Source organism: Schistocerca americana, chromosome X (genome assembly GCF_021461395.2).
Source record: "Schistocerca americana isolate TAMUIC-IGC-003095 chromosome X, iqSchAmer2.1, whole genome shotgun sequence".
Classification (NCBI taxonomy): domain Eukaryota; kingdom Metazoa; phylum Arthropoda; class Insecta; order Orthoptera; family Acrididae; genus Schistocerca; species Schistocerca americana.
Window position 1 is genome coordinate 597,964,131 of NC_060130.1, and position 20,102 is coordinate 597,984,232.

Here is a 20,102-nt window from a genome sequence, read left to right on the forward strand (position 1 = left end):
GCCCAAAAGGGGTATTGATTACCAATATCATTTCTGATGACTTGTCCAAAGGCAACTGGAGGTAGGTGTTCCGCAGATCAATTTTGGCAAACACCTTGCCGACGACAGCCAACCGGGACAGGGTGTCATCAACCTTGGGTATGGGATAGGAGTCAATAACAGACTGAGCATTGACAGTGGCCTTAAAATCCCCACAAATGTGAAGAGATCCATTTGGCTTCTCAAGGACTATGATGGGCGCAGCCCAACGACTATGGTGGATTGGGCTCAGGATGCCCACAGCCTCCAGATGACGAAACTTCCCCTGTAGTATGTCACGGAGGGCAAATGGTACTGAGCGAGCTTTGTGGAACTTCAGGATCACTGAGGGGAGGAGTTTGATATGACCTTCAAACCCGGAGACCCCCAGAGATGTGGCAGAGAATACGTCTGGGAAATCTTCCAGAAGCTGCTGCAAGTGATTGTCTGCCAACAACAACTGGATGGCCGGTTCAAAGTCATGTATCTCGAGACTCAGTAAGGGAAAAAGATGCATCCCCAATAAGTTTGTGGCCTTGGGAGCAGCGAGGACTAGAACCCGGGCTGTGACGTTGTGAGTGAGGTACTGGACTCGAGCCAAGAACTACTCCTGTAGCCAGATGACTTTGTTGGTGTAGCTCTTCAGAGAAGCATGCAACGAACGAAGTAGCAGTGAACCCAACTGACGGTGGGAATCGCCATCGATGATGGTCACTGAGGTTCCACTATCCATTTGAAAAGGGAGAGGAGTGCCATTCAACCGCACAGTCAGTGTGATCGCTGCCGTCGTGTGCAGAAAAACTGACTGCGTGAAGGAAATTGGTGGCGCCGGGTCCGTCTAATCCACCACGGAGTTGGAGGTGTCGACAGCAGTGTGGTCCATGGCCATCACCGAAGATGACCAACAGACCTCGGCTCTGTGACCCTGCTTTCCGCAGGCCGAACATGTCACCCTCCGGAAGCAGCAATCTTTTCTCTGATGTGTGACAAAGCATTGACTACAGGAGGGCAACCATTCTGCTGCTGCTGCGGCGGCGGCAGCCACTGTTGACACAGTTGGGGACTGGTGCCCTGGTTCTGGAGGGCAGGCACGGCCTCAGGAGTGAGCCCCCAACGCGGCTGCGGTGATGGAAACTGGTATTGCGGGCTGCGAAGACCTGTGCCGGGAATTGCAGCATGGAAGCAGAGCAAAAGGGCTGCTCATGAGTGCGGATAATGGATAAACAGGTGTCTAAAGAGGGATCTTTCAGCTTCTGAAGATCAGTCCTTAAGGTATCATGGGGGGCATGGACAAGAATCATATCACGAATGAGTGCCGAACCATAAGACTGCTTGCAATGGGGGTTGCCTCAGAAAAAACGACAATAACCGGAGGGACCTTGCAGCATAGCCATCCATTCCCTGTATGAATGTGCGGGAAGCTTCTGACAACAGAACAACTTGTGATGTCCTGCCGCCACATGGACCTGAGAGTCAAAATAATTCAATAGGCTAGAAGTCAACACTTCATAGGAGAGAGCATGAGGTGATAAGCTTCCAGGCCCACATAGGTGAGGAAAAATGCATGACGCTGAATGCTTCCAGTGACATCATGAACAATATAGTGTTGCTCCAGACGAGCCGCATAGTTGCCCCAAGGCTCAATGGATTTGTCGAACTTGGAAAACGCAGGGGGCACGCCACGGAGGCCCAGAAGTGAGGAAGCTGGGTGGGACCCCTGCATAGGCACCTCAACAGGGAACGTGGACATCACCTGTAAATGCTGAATAATGAGCTTGTTCGTTTGTTGCATACGTTCCAACAGTGCTATGACTCGTGCTGAGTGTTCATCAATACCTGGAATACCTTGCACCATAGCGGACAACAACCGAGCAAATGTGGGAAACTCATAAACCAACTCGTAGCCACTTAAGTATCTGCGCTAACAGAGTAGAAATGCAGAAAACACAAGTCAAAAAGCAATTTATTGGACTCACCAAAACGATACAATAATACAATCTGCAAAAGATCAGCTGACTCGATCCCAACTGCAGTTCAACACAAATACAAAATAACTAACAATAATAATAATAATAATAATAATAATACAAGCAGAAACAGACACATACAAGATGATACCACAAATGCCTGAAGTGATAATTTTGCAACGTGAAGTCACCCAAGCAATTAATTCTACTCACAATTGGAAAGCCCCTGGAAAAGATAAAATAGCAAATTTCTGGCTAAAGAAGTTCACCTCAACACATTCATATCTAACTAAATTGCTTAACAGTTACATTGCAGACCCATACACATCCCCTGATACACTTACACATGGAATAACTTATCTGAAACCTAAAGATCAAGCAGACACAGCAAACCCAGCTAAATATCGCCCCATAACATGCCTACCAACAATACACAAAATATTGACTTCAGTCATTACTCAGAAATTAATGACACATACAACACAGAACAAAATTATAAATGAAGAACAAAAGGGCTGTTGCAAAGGAGCGCGAGGATATAAAGAGCAACTGATAATAGATGCAGAGGTGACATACCAAGCTAAAACTAAACAAAGGTCGCTACACTACGCATACATTGATTACCAAAAAGCTTTTGATAGTGTACCCCACTCATGGTTACTACAAATATTGGAAATATACAAAGTAGATCCTAAATTGATACAGTTCCTAAACATAGTAGTGAAAAATTGGAAAACCACACTTAATATCCAAACAAATTCAAATACTATCACATCACAGCCAATACAGATTAAGCATGAAATATACCAAGGAGACTCATTAAGTCCTTTCTGGTTCTGCCTTGCTCTGAACCCATTATCCAACATGCTAAATAATACAAATTATGGATAAAATATTACTGGAACATACCAACACAAAATCACACATTTGCTATACATGGATGATCTAAAACTACTGGCAGCAGCAAATCAACAACTCAACCAATTACTAAAGATAACAGAAGTATTCAGCAATGATATAAATATGGCTTTTGGAACAGACAAATTTAAGAAAAATAGCATAGTCAAGGGAAAACACACTAAACAAGAAGATTACATATTGGATAACCATAGCAACTGCATAGAAGCGATGGAAAAAACAGATGCCTATAAATATCTAGGATACAGGCAAGAAATAGGAATAGATAATACAAATATTAAAGAAGAACTAAAAGAAAAATATAGACAAAGACTAACAAAAATACTGAAAACAGAATTGACAGCAAGAAACAAGACAAAAGCTATAAATACTTATGCTATACCAATATTGACCTACTCATTTGGAGTAATGAAATGGAGTAACACAGACCTAGAAGCACTCAATACACTTACACGATCACAATGCCACAAATATAGAATACATCACATACATTCAGCTACAGAAAGATTCACATTAAGCAGAAAGGAAGGAGGAAGGGGATTTATCGACATAAAAAACCTACATTATGGACAGGTAGACAATTTAAGAAAATTCTTTATAGAACGAGCAGAAACTAGCAACATACACAAAGCAATCACTCATATAAATACATTGGCTACACCACTGCAATTTCATAACCACTTCTACAACCCTTTAGATCACATAACATCAACAGATACGAAGAAAGTGAATTGGAAAAAGAAAACACTACATGGCAAGCACCCGTGCCATCTAACACAGCCACACATCGATCAAGACGCATCCAACACATGGCTAAGAAAAGGCAATATATACAGTGAGGCGGAAGGATTCATGATTGCAATACAGGATCAAACAATAAACACCAGATATTACAGCAAGCATATTATTAAAGATCCCAATACCACAACAGATAAATGAAGACTTTGCAAACAACAAATAGAAACAGTAGATCACATCACAAGCGGGTGTACAATACTAGCAAATACAGAATACACCAGAAGACATGACAATGTAGCAAAAATAATTCATCAACAACTTGCCATACAACATAAACTAATAAAACAACACGTTCCCAAATACAAGTATACACCACAAAATGTACTGGAGAATGATGAATACAAATTATACTGGAACAGAACCATTATAACAGATAGAACCACACCACATAACAAACCTGACATCATACTCACCAATAAAAAGAAGAAATTAACACAACTAATCGAAATATCCATACCCAATACAACAAATATACAGAAGAAAACAGGAGAAAAAATTGAAAAATACATCCAACTGGCTGAGGAAGTTAAGGACATGTGGCATCAGGATAAATTTGACATTATACCGATTATACTATCAACTACAGGAGTCATACCACACAATATCCACCAGTACATCAACGGAATACAGCTACATCCAAACTTATATATACAACTACAGAAATCTGTAATTATTGACACTTGTTCAATTACCCGAAAGTTCCTAAATGCAATATAACATATACTGTACAGTTAAAAGGAAGTCACGCTTGATCAAGGTCCACGTCACTTTCCATTTTTGACCAGACATAACATCTGAGAAAAGAAAGAAATAATAATGTTGTTGTGGTCTTCAGTCCTGAGACTGGTTCGATGCAGCTCTCCACGCTACTCTATCCTGCGCAAGCTTCTTCATCTCCCAGTACCTACTGCAGCCTACATCCTTCTGAATCTGCTTAGTGTATTCATCTCTCGGTCTCCCTCTACCATTTTTACCCTCCATGCTGCCCTCCAATACTAAATTGGTGATCCCTCGATCTCTCAGAACATGTCCTACCAACCGATCCCTTCTTCTAGTCAAGTTGTGCCACAAGCTCCTCTTCTCCCCCCCATTCTATTCAATACCTCCTCATTAGTTATGTGAGCTACCCATCTAATCTTCAGCATGTCAGGAAGTTGTTTCTGAAAGTACGTGTATGGAGTGTAGCCATGTATGGAAGTGTAACGTTGACGATAAATAGTTTAGACAAGAAGAGAATAGAAGCTTTTGAAATGTGGTGCTACAGAAAAATGCTGAAGATTAGATGGGTAGCTCACATAACTAATGAGGAGGTATTGAATAGAATGGGGGGGAGAAGAGGAGCTTGTGGCACAACTTGACTAGAAGAAGGGATCGGTTGGTAGGACATGTTCTGAGAGATCGAGGGATCACCAATTTAGTATTGGAGGGCAGCATGGAGGGTAAAAATGGTAGAGGGAGACCGAGAGATGAATACACTAAGCAGATTCAGAAGGATGTAGGCTGCAGTAGGTACTGGGAGATGAAGAAGCTTGCGCAGGATAGAGTAGCGTGGAGAGCTGCATCGAACCAGTCTCAGGACTGAAGACCACAACAACATTATTATTTCTTTCTTTTCTCAGATGTTATGTCTGGTCAAAAATGGAAAGTGACGTGGACCTTGATCAAGCGTGACTTCCTTTTAACTGTACAGTATATGTTATATTGCATTTAGGAACTTTCGGGTAATTGAACTTGTATCAATAATTACAGATTTCTGTAGCTGTATATATAAGTTTGGATGTTGCTGTATTGCATTGATGTACTGGTGGATATTGTGTGGTATGACTCCTGTAGTTGATAGTATAATTGGTATAATGTCAACTTTATCCTGATGCCACGTGTCCTTGACTTCCTCAGCCAGTTGGATGTATTTTTCAATTTTTTCTCCTGTTTTCTTTTGTATATTTGTTGTATTGGGTATGGATATTTCGATTAGTTGTGTTAATTTCTTCTTTTTATTGGTGAGTATGATGTCAGGTTTGTTATGTGATGTTGTTTTATCTGTTATAATGGTTCTGTTCCAGTATAATTTGTATTCATCATTCTCCAGTACATTTTGTGGTGCGTACTTGTATGTGGGAATGTGTTGTTTTATAAGTTTATGTTGTATGGCAAGCTGTTGATGTATTATTTTTGCTACATTGTCATGTCTTCTGGGGTATTCTGTATTTGCTAGTATTGTACACCTGCTTGTGATGTGATCTACCGTTTCTATTTGTTGTGTGCAAAGTCTGCATTTATCTGTTGTGGTACTGGGATCTTTAATAATATGCTTACTGTAATATGTGGTGTTTATTATTATTATTATTATTATTGTTATTATTTGGTACTTATTAGTGATGAAAAGGTTGGTAATTGACACATGGAATAAATAAATGTAATGCACATAAATATCGTTTCACTACATTTTTAGTGGCCAGTCACTGAAATCGACTCCAATTATCAAGGTTCTTAGGAGTCTCTATGGAGACTGTATAAAGTTGATATGACTTAGTAAATGTGGCTGTAGGGAATCCAGATATGAGACTAAAATTTAGCAGAATCATCCAAAAACCGTGTAATTTACTCACACACTGTTTCACCTACAAAATTCCCATTTGCTTAATTCTTATGCGTTGTTGGTTGAGACACATATAAAGTCAGATCAATGGAAGAGAGAGAGGATGCAAACAAGAACCGAGAGATATGTTGAATTTTTGTTTAGTCATCACAAGAGCATCACAAACATTTAACAAATCCAATGAATCTAAGATGCTACAAGGAAGGCACTATTCACAAAGAAGTCTCTCTCTCTCTCTCTCTCTCTCTCTCTCTCTCTCTCTCTCTCTCTCACACACACACACACACACACACACACACACACACACACACACACACACACGTGATGACAAAACAGAATAAAATGACCCCCCAGGGGGTCCACAGCTCTTCTGTGGATACGTGCGTAGTGAGCACGGGACCCCGAGCTAAAGTGGCCCTCCTTCCTTTCCGGGCTGCATACCTTCCTTTTCCTCATCCTTCCCCATCCCCCATCTTCGCCCCCCCCCCCCCTCCCCTCACCTCCGCCTCTTTCCTTCCCTTTCTCCCCCTCTGGGAGTATGTTTTGTGCCTACGTCCGGAGACGGACGCTCAAAAGTGTAACGCTTTCTTCGCTTTCTCTGCTGTCAAGTCTTCGTCCTTCCTTTGTCCTTCTCTTTTCCTTACCTCTTCTCTTTACCCTTTACTCCGCTGCAACGTTTGAGACCTCTCTTCTTTCCTTTCCCTTTCTTTGTTTTTCCCTTTCTCTTTTTTCCTCCCTGTGTGTGTCTGAAGGCCGACCCACGCATTTCCATGCGTAGCCGGTGATGGGGTAATGCGTAATTCCCCGCCCCGGGTAGACAGGTAGGACACGTACAGACCCCCTGGTAACGGCCAGGCCCAGGGAGGGATGATTACCCAAGCTGATACCTTCTAAAAGTGCCGATTGGTCCCTCCGTCCATTTCTCGGGAGGTGTGACCTGAGGTGTGAACAATCACCTAAGGCGGGAGTGCCCTCAGAGAGGGCCCCCACAAAGGAGGAGCGCGCCATTGGAGACGCCGGTAATCATGGGGGATTCTTCCGCAATGGTTTCCTAATCTTCCACTACGTCTGCTCACAAGCGTAAGTTCACTGAGTCTCAGTCACAGACAGTTCTTCCATTGTTGCCACAGTTCCTTGTTGTTTCTCGGTCTGACGATGGTCACGACTTCTCCACAGTCAACCCTTTCATTATTCAGAAAGGTGTCGACGCAATTGCAAGTCCTGTAAAGTCTCATTCCAGATTACGGAATGGCACCTTGTTGTTAGAAACAGTCAGTGCCCTCCAGGCACAAAAATTGCTGCGTACTTCACTGCTCCACACCTTCCCTGTCCGGGTGGAAGCACCCCGCACTTTAAATTCCTCACGTGGAGTCGTTTATACACGCTCCCTCGACGGATTGTGTGATGAGGAAATTCAACACTACCTGTCTGACCAGTGCGTAACGGCTGTTCATAGAGTCATGAAAAGGGTTGACACGAACATCGTTCCAACCTGTACTGTCTTCTTGACATTTGACAGAGTTCAACTCCCATCGAAAATAAAAGCGGGCTATGAGATAATTTCCGTTCGCCCCTACGTCCCAAACCCTACGCGTTGCTATCGGTGCCAGCGGTTCAGTCATACCAGCCAGTCCTGTTCCAACCCGGCCAAATGTGTTACATGTGACAAGGATGCCCATGAGGGTGCTTGTCCACCTCCATCCCCTCGTTGCATCAACTGTATGGGTGTCCACGCTGCTTCCTCTTGAGATTGACCCATTTTTAAATACTAAAAGCTGATTCAGGAAATCAGAGTGAAGGAAAAGGTGTCGACCTTTGCTGCTCGAAAATTATTTGTCAGTCGAAATCCCACTGTGCCTCAGACAGGAAAATACAGCACTGTCCTTGCCTCTCCTCGGCCAACTAAGGAGGCGGCCACGCAGACTTGTGATCTCACCTGTAGTGACACGGTCGTCAGATCGGCCAGTGCAAAGATCTCCCGTTCAACCTCCCCTCTTTCGCCTGCTCACTCTATGGCTCACCCTTCATCGGTTTCTGCTAAATCTCGGTCCCAAAAGTCAGACACCCGGACTTCCAAAATTTTACATACCCCAACTTCACAACCATCGGTTCCTCCTTCATCTAAACATCATGTTTCCAAGAAGGCTAATAAGAAACCCAGTTCCTCTCCTTCTCCGCCACGGCGTGTCTCATCTACAGCACCACCTGGCAGTAACCGCCCTCGGCCGTCTTCTGTGTCGCTGAGGCACACCGCTGGCGGCCGATTAACCGGCCGATCGCTGGTGGTAGGAGCTGCTCGTGAATAACCTATGGATCAGGATCTTCTGCCTTCGGCTGAGTGCCGTTCCATGCTGTCGGTCGCAAGCTCTGAGCAGTCGTTGAGTTAACGGCAACCTTGGTCACATTCTTCCATTTTCTGTCCACCCTATGTCCATTATCCATTGGAATATCCACGGCATTCGAGCCAATCGCGATGAATTGATGATCCTCTTACGATCCTACTCGCCGGTCATCTTCTGTCTTCATGAAACAAAGCTGCGTCCCCATGACCGCTTTGTTTTCCCCCATTTTCAGTCAGTCCGATTTGATATCCCCTCTGTTGAAGGCACTCCAGCACATGGAGGACTCATGATTCTTCTCCATGATACTCTCCATTATCACCCAATCCCCTTAAACACTTCCTTCCGAGCAGTCACTGTCTGTCTTTCTCTTTCTGGACGCACCTTCTCTCTTTGTACTGTATACATTCCATCGTCCACATCAATGGCACGAGCTGATCTCCTTCATCTTCTTGGTCAGCTTCCACCCCCCTATTTGCTGGTTGGGGACTTCAATGCCCACCACCCGGTTTGGGGATCTCCACATCCTTGTCCGCGTGGCTCACTATTGCTCGACGTCTTCCACCAAGCGGATCTTGTTTGCCTCAACACTGGGGACCCTACATTTTTGTCTGCGTCCATGACAAATTTCTCTCATTTGGACCTTTCGGTCGGTACTGTTCCGCTAGCTTGGCACTTCGAATGGTTCACCCTTACTGATACACACTCGAGTGACCACTTTCCACGTGTCCTTCGATTGCAGCCACAACTGCCCTATATGCGCCTGAGGCGCTGGAAGTTTGCCCAAGCCGATTGGACACTTTTTTCGTCTCTAGCGACATTCGATGACCGTCACTTTCCTAGCGTCAACGATGAGGTCACTCATATTACAGACGTTATTCTTACAGCTGCGGAACGTTCAATACCTTGCACCTCCGAATTTCCCCAACGCCCCCCCAGTTCCTTAGTGGAACGAGGCATGCCGTGTTGCAATACATGAGCGGCGACGTGCTCTTCGCGTTTTCAGACACAATCCTACATTGGCCAACTGTATCCGCTATAAGCAGCGTTTCTCCCGAAGAAATGTGCAGCGGAAGTGTGACCTCTTGCTTTCTCCTCTCAAAATCACGAAAGCTACATACTGTTTTCTCCATACGGGAACTCCAACATGCACTCTCTTCTTCTCGCTCCTCCGCCCCAGGACCGGATGGTATCCACATCCAAATGTTTCTGCATTTATCATACCAAAGTCTGCGTTACCTCCTTCGCCTTTATATTCGAATTTGGACCGACAGTACTTTTCCCAGATGATGGCGGGAAGCTATCGTTGTTCCTGTTCTGAAACCTGGAAAGGGCAAACATCTCCCCTCTAGCTATCAGCCCATTTCTCTCACGAGTAGTGTATGTAAGGTTTTGGAGCGTATGGTGAATTGCCATTTAGCTTGGTGGCTGGAGTCCCACAGTCTTTTAACACCTGCCCAATGCGGTTTTCGAAAGCATTGTTCTGCAGTTGACCATCTTGTTGCTCTCTCCACTTATATCATGAACAATTTTCTCCGGAAACGCCAAACAGTAGCAATATTTTTTGATCTGGAGAGAGCATACGATACCTGTTGGAGGACAGGCATCCTCCGCACACTGTTCTCTTGGGGCTTTCGCGGTCGGTTGCCCCTTTTTCTTCGCGAATTTATGGCAGAGCGCACATTTAAAGTGCGGGTGAACACTACTCTCTCCCGTACTTTCTCCCAAGAAAATGGGGTACCCCAGGGCTCCGTGCTAAGTGTTGTACTGTTTGCCATTGCCATAAATCCAATTATGGATTGTCTCCTTCCTGATGTTTCGGGCTCCCTCTTTGTGGACGATTTTGCCATCTACTACAGCTCTCAACGGACCAGCCTTATTGAACGACATCTTCAAGGCTGTCTCGATCGCCTCCACTCTTGGAGCATCGAAACAGGCTTCCACTTTTCTCCCAGTAAGACCGTTTGTGTTAATTTTTGGCGTCATACAGAGTTTCTTCCACCTTCCTTACATCTAGGACCTGTCAACCTTCCATTTTCGGACATCGCTAAATTCTTGGGTCTTATGTTTGACAGAAAACTGTGCTGGTCCTCCCATGTTTCCTATCTTTTGGCTCGCTGTCTGCGATCCCTCAACACCCTCCGTGTCCTGAACGGTACCTCCTGGGGAGCGGACCAAGTGGTCCTTCTCCGCCTCTATCGCGCCTTAGTGCGCTCGAAATTGGTCTATGGAAGCATAGTTTACTCCTCTGCTCGGCCGTCTATTCTTCGGCATCTCGACTCTATCCACCACCGTGGATTACGTTTAGTGTCTGGAGCTTTTTACACCACCCCTGTGGAAAGCCTTTATGCTGAGACTGCTGAACCTCCGCTGTCCAATCGGCGAGCTGTCCTTCTAAGTCATTATGCTAGCCATTTGTCTTCCATGCCTGCTAATCCGGCCCACGACATTTTTTTCGACGCCTCCTTGGATTTAGGGTATGCAGGCCACCCTTCCTCCCTACTACCACCGGGAGTCCGCTTCCGTCAACTGCTCCATTCTCTTTCCTTTTGCTTTCCTAAAACTTTCTTGACAACTTGGGGTACAGCACCGCCTTGGCTCTATCCCCGGCCCTGTCTACTCCGTGATCTTTGTCAGTTTCCCAAGGATGGTACCCCTTCACTTGTTACCGTCAGGCATTTTCTGCTCTATGTGCACAAATGCAGGATGCCACATTTATTTACACTGATGGCTCAAAAAGATCATTTGGTGTAGGGAGTGCCTATATTGTTGGCGACACCCCAACTCTATTTCGGCTTCCCGACCAGTGTTCGGTTTATACTGCGGAGCTTTACGCTGTTCTCCAGGGTGTCCAATACATCCATCTCCATCAGCGGATACAGTATGTTATCTGTTCAGATTCTCTCAGCTCTCTCCTCAGTCTCCAAACTCTCTACCCTGTCCACCCTCTGGTCCACCCGATTCAGGACTGCCTACGCTTGCTCCACTTGGGGGGGCATCTCGGTGGCGTTCCTCTGGATCCCAGGACATGTTGGTATCTGTGGAAATGAGGCGGCCGATATAGCGGCCAAGGCTGCAATCTCTCTTCTTCGGCCAGCTATTCGCACGATTCCCTTCGCCGATCTATGGAGTGTTTTATGTCGTCTTGTTGTTCTTTTATGGCATGCACATTTGTCGACACTTCCCCATAATAAATTGCGGGATGTGAAAGCTCTTCCCTGTACTTGGACCTCTTCCTCCCGAACGCGTCGTCGGGAGGAGGTAATTTAAGTAGACTCCGGATAGGGCACTGTCTTTTTAGCCATCAACATCTTTTAAGCGGCGATCCTCCCCCACTCTGTCCCCACTGCTCTCAGCTGTGGACGGTAAGACAATTTTTACTTGAGTGCCCATATTTTACTCCGTTACGTGCCCGTCTACAGCTGTCGCCTGAAATATCGTCCATTTTAGCAGATGACACGCGCTCAGCCGATCGCGTTCTCGAGTTTATTAGTGCCAGTGAGATGACGTCAGTCATTTGAAGCTCTGTTTGGGGACAACCAACCCTTTTCTGTGGTGGTTTTTTAAGGTCTCCTTCTGCTTTTAGTTTCTCCAATTTTTTTTAGTTTCGTTCCCATTGCTGCTGGTTTCCATTTTCGTTTTTTACCTTTTCCTAAGTCACAGACCGGGCACTAATGACCATAGCAGTTTTGCGCCCTAAAACAACAACAACAAAAAAAAAGAATAATAAAATGAAAGGAAGCTAATTATAACATTAAGAAACTCTGACAACTTGTCATTTTTCTTTCAAAAATAATCATTACTTGCTCCCACTTGACACACTTATGCTGGCCTTATCTTGTAAACTTAGTTTAGTTTTTCCTCAATTACATTACAGTTATCTGTGAATGTTTTTCACAACAGGCTATGTTGCCTAATCCTTGAACTGCAAATGGTGGTGGTGGAAAAAAAAGTTTTGTATTTATCTATTTCATTCCACTAGATGGAAAGGAAAGAATTTTTGAGCTCCACAAGCTAAAATATATCTAGAGTTTCAGTATGATTAGAAATGGACGAATACTAGTAAACCATACCAAAACATCATATAGCTGTGTAAAGTATTGTTATGTGGCTCTACCTCTCTACATATCCATGCAGTGATGTTTTGTTCTTAGTAGCTACATCCTCCAATTGTTCATTTCTTCTTTTCCACATTTCTTCCCTTTAATTGCACTGTAAAACTGTACTATCAAAATAGGAAACGATTCCAACAATGTTATGGCAATTATTGTGGTGGTGTGTGTGTTTTTTTTTTTTTTTAAAGTTTGCAGCCAGATGGCCTTCCTTTCACAGAGCAGTTGTCACTTACTCTAAGGGAGTATTTTATAATTTTGTACTGTGCATATTTATATTGTAACAATTTGCTTTTTCTTCGATTATAGGTAGGAACCACCCTGTTGTTCTCACAAATTAGTACTATGAATATTTGTATTATAATGGTTTGTGTTGTTTTTTTTTTATTGTAGGATGGAGCATCTTGCTATTTGCCCAAATAGATTCAGAAAAACTGTGTGAAAACCATACTCAGTCTGCCAAGCATGTTTATCTGGAATGCAGATTTGAACCAAATCCAGCTGATTTCCATACCTCAAAAACTGCATGTTAAGATTTTTTATTGCACTTTTGTGAAATAAATTTTATTATAGGTTTTTAATTTCTTTTTGTTTCAGAATTTCTATGCTGAAAGATTTGGATCTGAAAACATTGTCATTATAAAAGACTCAAAATCTGTAGATTTGAGCAGTTTGAACCCAGAAAAAGCTTATATTCAGATAACATACGTGGAGCCTTATTTTGAGTCTTATGAAATGAGATACCGAGTAACATACTTCGACAGAAATTTTAACATCAGTGAGTAGCTAACAAGTTACACAATATCTGCTCATTTCTGTTTTTGTTCTGATTGGCAACACACTTTCACTGATTTTATGAAATAATTGTATTTTTTCACCTGGTTGTAAGAAGCAGGATGGCCACTTTATTCCACCATGATTTTGGCTTCGATGCCATTCTCAGGTGGTTTCAATGTGCCCAAGAACACGTCATAAACCAAAGTCAAACTGCAATGTGGAAAAATACATGACATCATGATATTTTATAACTGCACCTAGGATCATCAAGTACAGCATGTGAGTCTATCTTCAGTGATAGTCTTGTACAAATTTAATCAATATGTTGTTTTTCTCACCTTCATAACAGTATTTTGCACATTGTGAGTGAAGATGTATGACATGCTTCATTTGATGAGCCAATGTATGGTCATGAACTATGATGGTGTCAAATGTTTTGGTGTATTGTGGTTCACTTTTAGGTTATGGCCATGCTCAAAGCGCTTTAAAACCACTTGAGAATAGCAGAACATGCCAAAATCGACTACAGAATAAATTGGATATTGTTCCCATTACATCCATGTGGCAAAAATTTTGTCATTTCTTATTTCTGCTTCTCCAATACTTTCAGTGCCTCTGATAAGAGGCAAGGATGTACGTTATCATGGCTATTTATAGTGTTCCATTAATGTGAAAAATTCCAGTAAATGTGAATTGTTTCTTTAAACTCTGCAAAATTAATTTGCAAGTGACAGAGAGTAGGGAAAATTAATAAACTGAGACAGAACTGATGTCCTTCAGCAGGCAAAATGTTTAGTACTGCTGATAGACACATACAAAGGTGATAATATTATTGTAGCTTTTGGAACCGTTAGTTTATTCCTTAGGAAGGAGAGATGGAAGGGTTTGGGAAGATTGAAAAAAAGGACAGGTCACTCAGATCTCAGGATGTTGTGAAGACTAGGGAAATCCTCATTAACTACTTTGTTTTAACAAACTGAAGTACTTAGGAATGGCAACAGTAATGAGAAACTGGCAAGCCTGGAATGAGGAACTGATATTTAGCTACTAAAATGTGCTGTCTATATTAAGAGTGAGACAGACATGTAGGGAAAAAAAGTCATTTTCTAAGAGGTTTTGACATACATCACAAGTTTTATCAACATACGTCTCATATGCTATGTGGTAAGTGCAATTTAGAGATCATGATCTTAACAACATTGTTGCAGTTAAATTTTCCATCTGTCTTTTGTGCATCTAGGACAGTTTGTGCTAAATATTGACACCCTAACTATGTAAGACTATCCTCATATTTCAGTGCCCTGATAATATTCCCATTTTTGTGTCATGCATCAGTTATTTTGTGAAGTTCGTGATTTTTTTAAAAACTTCTTATTGTTCTTTTGTTGATTCGGAATCTCATTTTTTGTTTATTTGTTTAATTTTACATAACCTTTAAAATTACTGTACTTCATTTTTAGTTTTGATTGTCATTATATGTAACTAATGTAGACTTCTTCATTTTATTTGAAGATGGTATAAAAAGGTTTACTCAGTTTGGAATAATGAGCTGTATTATAGGAAGAAATTGTAAATTATTTTATTTCCTCTTGTCCTAAGACAAATGGTGTTTTTAGGTCGTGTCACTTCTACAAATGTTTCCCTGTTTCTTCCCCCTTTATGTGAAAGATTTCCAGTGTCTTCTAGACTGGCTACAAGGGAATGATTAACATCCATTTTAATAATCAACCCAAGGCATACGGAATTTTTGTCATCTTATCATCTGCTGACCATGAGTCTAATTTTGTCAATAAGTATGTGATTCTCATATGCGTTGTCATTCTTGTTGTTCCCATTTCATTCTGCTGTGGTTTGCAAATATTGGAAAATGTGAATTGCTTAAAATTATGATAATCAGCCACATTGCTGATGAAAGGGACTTCAAGAAGTAGAAATGATTAGGCCGGAACGTAAAGTAAATATTGTAAGGGTTACTGTAAAAGTTTTGTAGATGTAATGCTAAGTCCTGCTTTTTCAGTGTGTTCTCTTCATGTCTTTTCAAAGTATTTGGCTCAAATTGTATGCTCACAAAGCCTTCCAGAAGAATCCATCAGAAATGTTTTACAGGGTGTCATTACTATTTCTACAGGCAAAAGGATTATATATTTTGTTTTCAGGCAGATAAATGACATGAAACCAGAAGCTGTCTGTGAAATGGATACAAAAGTGTGCCCAAGTGATTAGAGGCCTCATTCAACATGTTAGAGTGTCTATTCCAGCAAACATTGAGGGACCAGAGTGCAACCAACTGCCGATTGTAGTGCACATTGGGACAAACTGTGCAGATTGTCTGGATGCCGAGGTCATACTAAGATCATTCCAGCAATTGGCAGAGAAGATTGAGAAGATCACCTGATGCTGACTTTGCAGAAGAGCTGTCTCTCTTTGTCACCTGGAAATCATTGGAACAGAGGCCAAAGACCAGGGTCTGGCATTTGTCATGTGATAGTCAATCATACTGCAGAATCTTCCTGACATCCAAGCTTGTTGGCACCCAGAGAAAGGTCGATGCAGAAGCAGGCTTGTGGGGGCATCAACCTGCAGCACACCATGATTGTGAACTGATTTTGGTTCTGAGCTGCTTTCCATGCTACTAGAGCTTTGGGCTGCTACACAATGATCAGTTGGGATGATTACAGTTCTATTAGTGGTAAGCATAAAAAGAGATACTGCATAACGTTATTATATGCCTTCTCTGTAAACTACGTAGCACAGGTAGTTGGGAACCCAACTCATGATGAAAATATATTGTATCCAATTGAAATAAATAGACCTGACATCCTTGAGAATGCTCACATTGAAATTGGTATTCAGTGATTGTAGCAACAATGACTATCAAAGGACAAAGAACAACTAAAACAAGCAGAAAGATTTGTATGTTCTGTTAACTAGATAAAAAGGTTATAGTGTCGTATCTCAGTGAGAAACTTTAAACTTTTAGGCCAGAACACCAGCATGTAGAGGAACTATGACTCAGGTTTAAAAGAATAGTTGGCCATGTACTGTATAGTTATGTACCCAGGAAAACAGCTCATGATGAAGAGGACCCTCCATTGTATACAGTCATTGTAAAGAAACTGCTAAAGAGACAGACTACTGAATATTAAGTGAAGAAAGAAGATAAAGCTTTAAATAGAGAGATTTTGAATTAAACATTAGGCTGTCAAGAGGGCAATGCTTGAAGCCTTCAGTGACTACCATAGCAGAATATTATTGAAAGATCTCTCTCAAAATCTGAAGAAATTCTGGCCATATGTAAAGGATTTTTGTAGCACAAAAGTTAGTGTCTATACATTAATGGATGAGACAGAAACTGAAGTTGTGGGTGGCAGACCAGAAGCAGAAATGCTGAACTCTTGTTTTAAAATGTCACCTTACAAAGGAAAATCCAGGATTATTGCCCAGTTTAATTCTTGTAACACTGCAAGGAGGAGTGAAATAGATATTACATTCAGTGGCATTGTGAAACAGCTGCAATTGTTCATATTAAATGAAGCTCCTGGGCCCGATGAAGTCCCTGCCAGATTCTATATCAGATTTGCTACTGACAAGGGGAGGCAATGACGTTTGGAACGCGGATTTACTGCAAACTTCATACAATCGTAGTCGTAGTACTCCATGAGGACAACAAAATTTGTAAGCCGTAGCATGCACTTCTCAAGCGTTATTGAGAAAATCGCAAGATAATTTCGGTCATCGAATATATATCTGTGCGTGGCCAATTTAACTGTGAAGCGGCTGCAGCCCATTGTTGGAAGGAAGCACAGGTCATACTCATCTACAAGAAGGGCAGCATATGTGGACCACAAAACTGCCACTCATTATACTTGACTTTCATCTCTTGTACAATCTATGAACATATACTGAGCTCAAAAACTCAAAGAGATAAAGAGTGCACTTTAGTCAGTAACATAATCATGATGGAAAAAGACTGGAAAATCAGTATACATTATAAAGAAAGTAGAACCTCCCGCCCCCCTTTATTGATATATTGTTGTTTTAAGTGTGACACAGGGCAGTTATATGTTTTGCACTTAACTTCTAATTTCGTAATTCCGTATGCAGTTCAAGTAAAAAAATTTGAACAGATCACTTTCATCTGCAAATAATTTGAACAAATCATTCATATCTTTAACATAAGTATCTCTTGTCAGTTTTCTTGTAATACACATGAATTTCTTATTTTAGGAATAAACTTAAATCCTGTACCTAGTGTTGGAATTCTGCTGTTTAATATCTCCAATCCATATCTAAAAGCAGTTCAGACAGTATATTACATAGCATTAGGAAAATTTTCTGCAAGAAGAACTAAAAATAATTTCTGTTGTTAAAAAAATGTTCATATGGATAAAAAATGTTCACTGCTATAGTTGAACTTTTTATCATTGTGTTATATTATTATTAATTACTCGTTTAATGTTAATAATGCGATGGATATACTGATAATGGTTAAGTTATGTACCACACTTATATCATCTCATAAATTTTGTATTTCATTTTTAAAAAAATATTTTTTTTTAATAATGAGATGTAGCAAATAGAATGACCTCCTCCATGCAGACCAGCATATATTCGGAAAACTCTGAATATGTGAAACGCAACTCCCACTTTCCTCACATGACTTCCTGAATGCCATGGATCAATGCAGTCAGGTAGATGCAGTATTTATTGACTTCTGAAAGACATTTCACTCATTACCACACCTGTCCTTAGTATCAAAAGTCCAGTCATGGGATGTCAAGTTAGATTTGTAACTTCACTACTGGCCATTAAAATTGCTACACCATGAAGGTGACGTGCTACAGATGCGAAATTCAACCAACAGCAAGAAGGTGCTCTGATATCCAAATGATTAGCTTTTCAGAGCATTCACACAAGGTTGGCACCAGTGGTGACACCTACAACGTGCTGACATGAGGAAAGATTCCAACCGATATCTCATACACAAACAGCAGTTTACCGGCGTTGCCTAGTGAAACGTTGTTGTGATGCCTCGTGTAAGGAGGAGAAATGCGTACCATCACGTTTCTGACTTTGATAAAGGTCAGAGTGTAGCCTATCCCGATTGTGGTTTATCGTATCATGACATTGCTGCTCGCATTGGTCGAGATCCAATGACTGTTCGCAGAATATGGAAGCGGTGGGTTCAGGAGGGTAATACGGAATGCCATGCTGGATCCCAATGGCCTCGTGTCAATAGCAGTCGAGATGACAGGCATCTTATCCGCATGGCTGTAACGGATTGTGCAGCCACGTCTCAATCCCTGAGTCAACAAATGGAGACCTTTGCAAGACAACAACCATCTGCACGAACAGTTCAACGACGTTTGCAGCAGCATGGACTATCAGCTTGGAGACCATGGCTGCAGTTACCCTTGATACTGCATCGCAGACAGGAGTGCCTGCGATGGTGTACTGAATGACGAACCTGGGTGCACGAATGGCAAAACGTCATTTTTTCGGATGAATCCAGGTTCTGTTTACAGCATCATGATGGTCGGATGTGTGTTTGGCGACATCGCGGTGAATGCACATTGGAAGCGTGTATTTGTCATCGCCATACTGGCATATCACCTGGCGTGATGGTATGGGGTACCATTGGTTACATGTCTCTGTCACCTCTTGTTCACATTATGACAGTTTGAACAGTAGACGTTACATTTCAGATCCCTGCGAAACCCTACATTTCAGCAGGATAATGCACGACCACATGTTGAAGGTCCTATATGGGCCTTTCTGGATACAGAAAATGTTCGACTGCTGCCCTGGCCAGCACATTCTCCAGATCTCTCACCAATTGAAAACGTCTGGTCAATGGTGGCCGAGCAACTGCCTCGTCACAATACTCTTGATGAACTGTGGTATCATGTTGAAGCTGCATGGGCAGCTGTACCTGTACACGCCATCCAAGCTCTGTTTGACTCAATGCCCAGACGTATCAAGGCCGTTATTATGGCCAGCAGTGGTTGTTCTGGTTACTGATTTCTCAGGATCTATGCACCCAAATTGTGTGAAAATGTAATCACATATCAGTTCTAGTATAATATATTTGTCCAATGAATACCCGTTTATCATCTGCATTTCTTCTTGGTGTAGCAATTTTAATGTCCAGTAGTGTAGGTTGAGGATTTCTTGGTGGGGAGGACACAGCATGTTACGTTGGATGGAGAGACATCTCCAGGGAAGTGTATTGGGACTCTTGCTGTTCATGTTGTATATTAATACCCTTGCACATAATATTAGTAATGCCAGATTTTTGCAGATGATGCGATTATCTGTAGTGAAGTACTGTCTGAAAAAATCTGCACAAATCTTCAGTCAAATATTGAGCAGATTTCCAAGTGGTGTAGATGTTGGCAGCTTGCTTAAAATGTTCAGAAACGTAAAATTTTGCACTTCACAAAAAGAAAGTAAGTATCCTATGACTACAATATCAATGAGCTCCAGCTGGAATCAGTCAGCTCATACAAATACCTGGGTGTAACAATTTGTAAGGATATGAAATGAAATGAAATGATAAATAGTACAATTCTCA

At 42.0% G+C, this 20,102-nt stretch overlaps 1 protein-coding gene across 1 annotated transcript in view; it reads left to right on the plus strand.

Moving 5' to 3' along the window:
* Positions 1-20,102, plus strand: part of LOC124555399 (dedicator of cytokinesis protein 7) — a 258,351-nt gene that overhangs the window by 217,561 nt on the left and 20,688 nt on the right. Inside the window, exon 35 of the mRNA XM_047129295.1 lies at positions 13,349-13,529. Within this exon, the coding sequence (XP_046985251.1) occupies positions 13,349-13,529 (181 nt within the window). The remainder of the gene's footprint in view (positions 1-13,348; positions 13,530-20,102) is intronic.